The sequence below is a fragment of the Peromyscus eremicus genome, unplaced genomic scaffold, assembly GCF_949786415.1.
Source record: "Peromyscus eremicus unplaced genomic scaffold, PerEre_H2_v1 PerEre#2#chrX_unloc_1, whole genome shotgun sequence".
In the NCBI taxonomy this organism is placed as follows: domain Eukaryota; kingdom Metazoa; phylum Chordata; class Mammalia; order Rodentia; family Cricetidae; genus Peromyscus; species Peromyscus eremicus.
Genome location: NW_026734288.1, coordinates 3,643,112 through 3,653,172, shown reverse-complemented (window position 1 = coordinate 3,653,172; position 10,061 = coordinate 3,643,112). Strand labels below are relative to the sequence as shown.

Here is a 10,061-nt window from a genome sequence, read left to right as displayed (position 1 = left end):
GTTTTGTGTTCCAGGATATATTGTGATATAGAATTTCTTTTATTTATTGACTAAAATAATTGTGTTATCATCATATTCCCTTTATAACTTTCTTAGTCAATGTTCTAATGACATGTTTTATTCTCTTTAACATGTAAATTGTTTCATATAAAATATATGCTTTTAAAATCTTAATACAATAATATGAATTTCCAATGTAAAATATTTAACATATTAATCCTGGAGTGTATCTTCTGAAATGACATTATGTCTCAATTTTGACTATTACATCCTAATACCTATTCTTGCTTCATCAATGTATTCAGTGTAAGGATGAAACAGATCCCCCATCAGTCATATACCCTACTAAAAAGAATTCAAAATTCAACCAAGTATATAACAGTTCAATTTATTGTGTCTTTTTAAAATCCTTTAAATTATTTTCACTGTTGTAGAAGTCTCTATTTTAAGGGATTAAAAGCCAATTGTGTTGTACAATTTTCTGTGATTCGGAACTTATGACTAGATTTGGATGATTAATCTCATCTTAGTCACTTTCACAAGAATGTACTCAGCTCATGCTTTGTTATGGCTTTTGCAGACCAGAATGTAGAAACTCTCCATTTGATAAATGGTTTGTGGTGTTTTTGATTATTTTGGTGTCAAATAGATCTCTTTTTAAACTATTTATTTTTATTTGTGTAATTAGTTAGTAATCAGTGAGGCATTAGATTCAGGTGTTTGAAACATCTTGTCACAGAACAGTGTTCTGTCAGGTATCTGAACTCGTTATTGTTTACAGATGATATCTCACACCAGTTATGAAATTACAGTTGCCAAAAAGATAACATTCAGAATCAAACAATACTTCTATATCTCATCACTGAACTCAGGAAAAGAGAGCTTTTTTTCCCTTACAACCTACTTTGTAACTTTGAAAATGACTTAAAATTTGGATTTATTGTTGTCTGCTTTGATAGGTGATAAAGATCAGTGATTTTATTCATGGTGAAAATGCAGTCCATGAAATCCCTTTAATCCACACTATTTCCTTCATAGTAGTTCCATGTATCCAAGAAACATAATTCTGATGGCAGGATATAGTATGATAACCTTCTTTTTCATTTTTTCAGTAAAGAAACACATTTTATTAACCTTTCTTTTTTAATTTCATAATTAATTTAATTTTACATATCAGCTATGCATTTCCCTGACCTCCCTCCTCCCACCTAACTCACCCTCCCCACAATTCACCACCCATTTCCACCTCCTCCAAGGCAAAGACTCCCCTCGGGATTCAGCTCAGCCTGGTAGATTCAGTTGAGGCAGTTCCAGTCCCCTCCTCCTTTCAACTAGGCTGAGCATAGTGTCCCAGAATTAGGCCCTAGGTTCCAAAATGCCAGCTCATGCACTAAGGAGAGGACCCAGTCCTACTGCCTGGGTTCAAGCTAATTGACTGTCTCACTTATCCAGAGGGCCTGATCCATTTCCATGGGGGCTCCTCAGCTATTGGTTCATAGTTCATGTGTTTCCACTAGTTTGGCTATTTGTGCCTGTGCTTTTTCCAGTCATAGTCTCAATATCTCTTACTCATATAATCCCTCCTCTTTGTCACTGATTGTACTCCTGGAGCTCCACCTGGGGTTTGGCCATGGATCTCTGCAATTGCTTCCATCAGCCACTGGATGAGAGTTTTATCATGACCGTTAGGGTGTTCAGCCATCCAATCATCAGAGTAAGTCAGTTTGGGCTTTCTCTTGACCAATGCCAGTAGTCTACAGTGGAGGTATCTTTGTGGATTTCTGGGGACCTGTCTAGCACTCTGCTTCTTCCTATTCCCCTGGGGTCTTCATTCATCATGGTATCTCCCTCCCTGTTCTCCCACTCTGCTCCTGATCCAGTTGAGACCTCCCTATCCCCTAAGCTCTCTTTCCCCTAACCCTTGCCCTCCATTATCCCCCTCACTCCCAGTTTGCTCATGTAGCTCTCATCCATTTCTCTGTTGTAGGGCAATCCCTGTGTCTTTCTCAGAGTTCTCTTTACTAGGTATCTTCCCTGGAGTTGTGAGTTGCGGTCTAGTTATCCTTTGCTATAATTGAAGAGATTTTTCTCTATTAATCTCTTAAGTGTGTGGAGTGATTTTTCCCTGTGAGGGCATATTGATTCTAGAACTGTTGCACTTCCAGCCTTTTAGAAAAAATATTTCTGAAACAAGATCTTTTATGTTTATACAAGTGGCCTTGGTCCCAGTCTGTTGTTCTCCAGGGCAGTGACCTTGCTGTCCTCTATATTATAGCTACAAATTCTTACATTGAATGACTGTACCAACTTAGAGTTTCAAAATTATCCATTTCAGTCATGCAATTGAATATCCATTAAACTAAAATGAAAAGAATTAGTATGTGTAGCATGGTTTCTACCTTCAGACCAGAATAGAATAGTTTATTGTGTACACTGCTGGGGGAAACAGGGTGTGCAATCAGCTGCTGGAGTCACCATTATTAAAAAGGATCTGATTGAATCAAGAGGGAAGATGTATTTAGTAGTTGATTGACAGGCTTGTCTTAGGGAGGTAGGAAGGTGTGGCTGTACAAGCTCTCAAGTCCTGTGTACCAACACAGCTCTTGTCTTGCCAATCTCAAATATCTGTGGAGCTGAATGAGGTGTTCATGGAGTGTCACCTGCCCTGATCATTTGCAGCCCTGGAACTAGTCCCTTGAAACCCCAAGACTTGAAACAAGCTGGACAAGGATTCAACCAGCATTGGTGGTGAAACCCTGAGAGGTGAAGGTCATAGTGCTGCTTCTGTAGCTGTTAGGAGTAGTAGGATACAGGAAACAGTGCAATAATAGCTTACCATGGTCATATAAGTGAGAACCTGATTCAGGGAAAGTGAGGTGGGCATCTACCTACTCTTTTAAAGGATTTTCCATATCCTTACACTGAAATGATATGGTTACAGTTCAGCATTGTTGCAGGCATCTATATTTAGCAGTCGGAAACTCAGTGAAGAGATTGTGAGAGTTCATTGCATGAAGCTGTAAGGATTGAAGCATTGGTGTTGTTGTTTTTTTTTGTCACTTATTTCTCTTTAGGGGCTTTGCCATGAAGCTGTCAAATAAATCACACACAAGAAGGATTATTCTTTCTCATAAACGTTCAGCCTTAGCTTGACTTATTCATGGCCAGCTTTTCTCAAATCATCCCATCTAAGTTTTGTCGCTGGACTTTTATCTTTCTTTATTTCTTTACTTCTTATTGCTTGATGTGTTGCTGGGTGCCTGGACCTTGCTGTCCTCTCATTTTCTTGCTCCTTCTTCCTTTTTTCCTCCCAGACTTATCTGCCCATTTATTCTATTTGCCTGCCATCCCTGCCTATCCTTTTCTGTCAAGCTATTGGACATTCAGATCTTCATTAGAATAACCAAGTATTTTAGAGAGGCAAAGTACCACAGCTTCACAGAGTTAAATAAATGCAACATAAAACCATGCAACACATCCTTGCTTCATTTGAACAAATATTCCCTTGCATAGGCAAATATACCACATGTTAAATTCACATTCCACAACAGCATGGGTTGCATTTTGTTACCACAAGACATTGAGATACCTAAGGCTTGAGATATCTCCCAAGGAGACCTAACTGCATACACAGAGTAGAAGTAACCAAAGAAAGAAACTTACATGATGTTTCAGGTATAGAGCAATCTAAGCCCTTTGAAACTGAGGCCCCATGCATCCAAGAGAGAGATTCAGTATTTGATGTTTGTCCTGCTGTCCTTCAGTCTTGCCTTAGTCCAATCTTCCCTCACTATGTCTCCGTTTCTCTGTTTTGAAATGTGAAGGGAATTCTGTGCTATTGTATATTGGAAAGATCTAACTCATTTTCTGATTTCAAAAAATGTCACTGTCAAGAGATCATCTTGAGTGTCAGAAGAGACTTCAGACATTTGAAAAGTTTAGGGGCTATTGCAGACTGTGAGGATCATTGAAGTGACTGAATGCATTTACATCATGAATGGCCATTAATCTGTAGTGACCTGGCTCAGAATGTAGTTCATTGAATGAAAAACTTTACAGACATGATGATGTATTTGAATATGTGTCTCTCCTTAGTGACTTTCTTTGAACTTCTTGTAAAACCTTAATAAGAGGAGCCTTTCTGGATAAAATACTGTGTGTGTGATATGCATCTCCATAGTCTTAATCAATTTCTTCTTCTTTATTTCTCCTGTGTTATCATTGAAATTAATCAGCCAGCTTTTTTTATATTGCCATGGTTTAACCACCACTATAAACACTATATTTAAATCATGTAAGATACAGTAGAAACAATTGTTATTCAGTGTTAAGGCACTTTGATAAACTACACATTTTATGTTTTTCTTTGTTTGTTTTTGAAGATGACAAGGTTTGTCTGTGTAGCCCTGACTCTCTGGGAAGTACACCTCTGTACACCAGGCTGGATTTGAACTTGGAGATCCCCTGGACTCTGGCTCCCAAGTCCTGGAATTAATAGTGTTCCAACATTCCTGGATTTTTTTGTTTTTATATTATTGGACAATGGGCCTGGAATGTAAGTTTTTGTACATGTCAACTATATGCTGCTGTACAGAGTTTTACTCATATTTTGGATTTTTAAAATTTGTCAGAAAGTATCATTCTACTTCTTGGGGTGGCATGTATTCATGACATTAATATAGCCTGTGCCTTCCAAGTCATTGAATTGCAGGTGCATGACCCTCTTTCTGCCTGTTGTGTTTGTTTTTAAATGAATATGAAATTTTTACCTCTATGCATTGATATGTACCATGGTGGTCCCTGGTCCTCACAGTTATCAAAAGATGAAATCAGAAACACTGAACATGGAATAATTGATAGATGTGATCCCCCATTTAAATAATGGCAATAGATTCTCTATGCAAGATCAGTAAGAGCTCTTTACTACTGAGTCATCTCTCTTGCCCTTTGTTGTTTACTAATGTTGTTTACTAACCATTTATATTGCTACTGTTTTCGTCTGTCCATTTGTAAATGTTTAAAAACACAGTGACTTTTAGTAAAATCTTATTGGTGTTACAGGTTAAATTAGGACAGTTCAAGTTTCTGGAAGATTAATACAGAATAGTAACGTATGCTTAACTCCTTTTCTTTGTTTGACTGATTCTTTCATGGGAGACAGGGTCTTAATATGTCCTTCTGATTGTCCTGGACCTGATTGCATAGACTAGAATGACATTCAATTTAGAGGCAGTCATACCTGCCTGTGCATTCTCAGTGCTGAGGTTAAAGACCTGAGGCAATACACCCCATTTGTCCATCTTATTTTTCTTTTTCTAGTTACTAGTTGTTCATACAATTTTTCTCATGTGTACTCTGTACTGTTGATCTATTTATTTGTTTCTATTTTTGTTAATAGGCATTTCTCTGGCAAGATGATACTCTATTCCAAGGGGATAGAAATGTCAGAGATTTTATTCATTTCTTTCTAATGTGAATTGGTGATTATGTTATAACTTCTATGTCATTAAATAGGTATAGAGAATACCAAGACTGTATGACTCTAGTGTCAAAGAAGTATATATTTACAATGTAGTCAATATTATGCTGTCTATTTTACACATGAATGAAATATGTTAGAAAGCAGTGACTTATGATGACTTGCATGTAGACTTCACTTGGGAAGAGTGGACTTTGGTGAATCCTTCCCAGAAGAATCTCTACAAAGATGTAATGCTGGAGACCTACAGGAACATCACCACTACAGGTAAGACAGAATTTTTCTTCATGTTTTAAAATAAGGGGACATCTGATCCTTGATAATTCATGTTCTTCTGTAATTTAGTTGATAAAGAAGAATGAGGTAAACAGCTCAGGTATGGTTCTAAGGTAGACTGCACATAGTATCTAAAATTTTACACAATGGTCAAAAATATAACATATAATTTGTGATACTCTATTCTAGGATACAGTTGGGAAGACCATAATAATGAAGAACATTGTCAAAGTTCTAGAAGACATGAAAGGTAATTTTCATGTGCAAACTGATACAAATGTACCTGTGAAGAATTTGTAATGTGTCCTGTAAGTTATAAACAAAAGCAACAGTAAATAAGTACAGCTTAAACTACAGTGATAATTGTTAAATTCTCACAAATACATTTACCTCAATTTCATGTTGTTGAGCTGCATTTGTATACCATTCTTCTAAGAAAGAAAGCAAGGAAACAGTTCCTTAAGATATCACGTCTTGAATCATACTACCATGAGTGCTTTGCTGTAGAACCATCAATCCATTTATTTCATACTACTCATATTACAAAATGTTTACATATTTAAGAGGTGATAAGTATATCTCAAAAACCTTTTAATATACAAATAGTCCATAGTAATAACAGAGATATTCATATAACTGTTGTGACTGTGCTGTTTAGTAAGAGGTGCAGTTAGAGTCAAAAGTCAAGAAAATTGTCACAGAGAAAGCTTATCCCTGTAACACAGGTCAATGTGGACAGAAAATCAAACTATCTATTCACAATGGAAACCTTTTATTGTTCTTCCTTTGCTCAGTATATCATATGTCACTCTAGATTCAAGTCATATCAGTGTAAGGATATGAAAATATATCCCATATCTCTGTCTCAGAACAATTTGAAGATATATAGCAATCCCCACGTTAAGTATACTTATTAAATTTGATTCAAGTACACAAGTAATTGGTTTTTTAGTTTCATTGTTAATACAGTAACAGATTCACGAAGTAGAAAAGTCTTATGAGTACTAGAAGAGAGTAAATACCCCTGTTTGTCCTAGTTCACTTAGCAAATTTATGACTCAGAGTATAGGAAAAATTATGATTGAAATATGGGTAAAAAAACTGTGTTTTTCCAGTTCTCTTTAAATATCTAAAAGTACTCATATAAAAAAAAGATTCTGTAAATGTGAATCTTGTAATAAAGAATGTTACCATCAAAGACATCTTCAAAGATGCAGAAAACCTTTTAATAAAGGAGGAAAACATGATTGTAAAAACAGTGATAAACTGCTAATATCTAATTCTACTTTACAGTTAATTGTAAAATTACTTCATGCAGAATTAAAAATTCAACAGTGTATTGAATGTGTTAATCATTTTACATATGCCAATTATCTTTGAAGTCATGGAAGAAGTCAAGCTGGAGAGAAATCCTGTGTAAACATTCAATGTGTTAAAGCCATTGCATATCCCAGTACTGTTCAAAGGAATGAAAGAATACTTACTATAAGGAACCCTATGAATCTAATTCAAGTATTAAAGCCTTTGCATGTCACAAAAGTCTTCAAATGCATACAAGAACATACGCTGGACAAAAATTCTATGAATGTAATCAGTGCGGTAAAGCTTTTCCACAATTCAGTCATCTTCGAGGGCATATAAGAACACATATGGAGAGAAACCCTATGAACTCTATCAGTGTGGAAAAGCCTTTTTATGTCAGACTCATCTTTAAAGGCATAAATGAACACATCCTGGAGAGAAACCCTATGAATGTAATCAGTGTGGTAAAGCCTTTGCTCATCACAATGCTCTTCAGTTGCATGAAAGAATACATCCTGGAGAGAAACCCTATGAATGTAATCAGTGTGGTAAAGCCTTTGCAAAAAAACCGTAGTCTTCGAAGGCATGAAATTACACATATTGGAGAGAACCCCTAAGAATGTAATCAGTGTGATAAAGCCTTTTTATGTCTCAGTACTCTTCAAAGGCATAAAAGAACCCATACTGGAGAGAAACCCTATGAATGTAATCAATGTGGTAAAATTTTTTTGTGTAACAAAATACTTTAAAGGCATAAAAAATTGCATACTGGAGAGAAATACTATGAGTGTAATCAATGTGGTAAAACCTTTTTGTGTAACAAAACACTTCAAAGGCATAAAAGAATACATACTGGAGAGTAACCCTATGAATGTAATCAGTGTGGTAAAGCCTTTGCACAATACACTTATCTTGAAATGCAAAGAAGAACACATACAGGATCTAAATCGCATGAATATCAAAAAATCTTTGAAATAATAAAAGAACATACATCATAGAAATCCTATGAATATAATCAAAGTTGTTAAGCCTTTGAATGTCACAAGTCTTTAAAGACATAAAAGAACACATACTGTAGAGAAACCCCATCAATGTAATCAGTGTGGTAAAGCCTGGTTATCATAGTCATCATCAAAGGCATAAAATAACACACTGTAGAGAAACTCTATGAATGTAATCAGTGTGGTAAAGCCTTTGCACATCATAATATTCTTCAAATGCATAAAACAACATATAATGAATTGAAACCCTATGAATATAATAAGAATGGTAAAGCCTCTTTTTGTATCAGTAGTATTCAAAATCATGAGAAACTGTGGTATATATGCACAAAGGAGTACAACTCAGCAGAGAAAAACAATGACATCATGATATTTGCAGGTAAATGGATGGAACTACAAAATATCATCCTGAGTGAGGTTAACCCAGACTCAGAAAGACAAACATAGTATGCACTCACTCATAAGTGGATACTTGATATAAGCAAAGGAAAATCAGACTGCAACCCACAGATCCAGGGAGTCTGCCCAGCAGGGAGGACCCTAGGATGAATGTGGCTTATCATAAGTTTTGGTTTTGCCCAATCATTGGGCAAGCTTTAGTGAAATATTTCACTATTATGGTAAGAATTTGTAATATATCAAGCTGTTGAAAGAATGTGCTTGCTGTATTTTCAGGAGGGGAGGTTAAAGTCTTTATAGATTATGGACCAGCCTATAGAAAAATGTCTGCTGTAAATCAAACAGTGAAGGGGAAAATGAGTAGGAATCTCATTTACACAACTTAAGTAAAGCATAGCTCTCTTAACAGGTGAAGATAGGTTTCTTCTATGTCCCAGAATCTAATCAATGTTTATATGCATAATTCCACTATCATTTGGCTTATAAGGGCTTACTGGGAAATGTTATCATTTATACTATTTTCTGAAGAGAAAATACTTTACTGTTTAAAATAACATTGGACTTTTAAATTATAACCTGTTTGTATGTTGAGGCTATCTGTGTATTATTTCTCTTGCTGTTGTACATAAAATGTTTTCACATTCAAACAAAGGACACATACTATAGAATTGTATTACATATAATATATAGGATATACAAACTCATAGAGACAGAAATATTAGATGTAATTCAAGGTGGAGAAGAAAGGAATATAGAGCAATGATTTCCTAAGTATAGAATCTCTGTTTTGTGTGATGCAAAAACCCCACAAATGGACAGTAGTATCAGGACATAATATCATGAAAGTAATAAATCAATAAAATTAATGTAATTAATAAATCTTGTAAATATAAATATTGAATGAATCCTGTGAATGTAATCAATGAATACCACAAATGCAATTAATATCTTGAGTGTAATTAATGAATATCATGAGTATAATTAAAGAATAAATTCACTAAAATTAAAAAAATAAAAAGAGAATATCATTTGTTATTAGATGTAAGTTGGAGATACTAGAAAGATATCTCACAATATACATTGCCACTATTCTAAATATATAATGCATTTGCAGTTGCATATGTTAGAGTTGTATTATGTATAGGCAAAGTTAGGACCTGATTATTGTTTTCACTTAAAAATTAACTATGACACAATTGTCAAATTGACAAGGGGTGGATTGTGATCACTATTCTTGGTAGTAAACTGGACTATATTTGAGATATAATTCAGAATTGGACAGAACAATTGTGATCTGGACCTTGAGGCAAGAAGATAACATGTCTTTGATCCAGATACTGATGCTAGATTACAGACATCTTTAATCCAGATATTGTGGCTGGAAGAAACACCTTCAATCTGGGTCATACATTCTGCAGAAAGGACAAGGGAAAAAGGAAGATTATGTATTAAATTATGTCCTCTCTCACATGCCTTGACAGAACATTCATTCTTTCACTGGCATTGAAGCCTACTTCCTTAGGATTCCAGCATTAAAAAAAAATAGCTGAGACAGCATAGTGGGATTGAGCATCAACTAGATTCATCAACTTTCCACTCATACC

At 35.2% G+C, this 10,061-nt stretch overlaps 1 protein-coding gene across 1 annotated transcript; it reads left to right on the top strand.

The window, feature by feature from the left end:
• The first annotated feature begins 4,542 nt into the window (after positions 1 to 4,542).
• On the top strand, positions 4,543 to 7,806 carry LOC131900923 (zinc finger protein 431-like). Its single transcript, XM_059252238.1, has 5 exons — positions 4,543 to 4,555; positions 5,515 to 5,534; positions 5,620 to 5,746; positions 5,945 to 6,005; positions 7,725 to 7,806. The coding sequence occupies exons 1-5, from the start codon at positions 4,543 to 4,545 to the stop codon at positions 7,804 to 7,806; spliced, it is 303 nt and encodes a 100-aa protein (XP_059108221.1).
• Positions 7,807 to 10,061: the final 2,255 nt, after the last annotated feature.

Coding starts and splice junctions, on each gene's coding strand:
- LOC131900923 (XM_059252238.1), top strand. Junction 5,535..5,619: donor GTATAGAGAATACCAAGACT/GTATGACTCTAG, acceptor GAAATATGTTAG/AAAGCAGTGACTTATGATGA. Junction 5,747..5,944: donor CAGGAACATCACCACTACAG/GTAAGACAGAAT, acceptor ACTCTATTCTAG/GATACAGTTGGGAAGACCAT.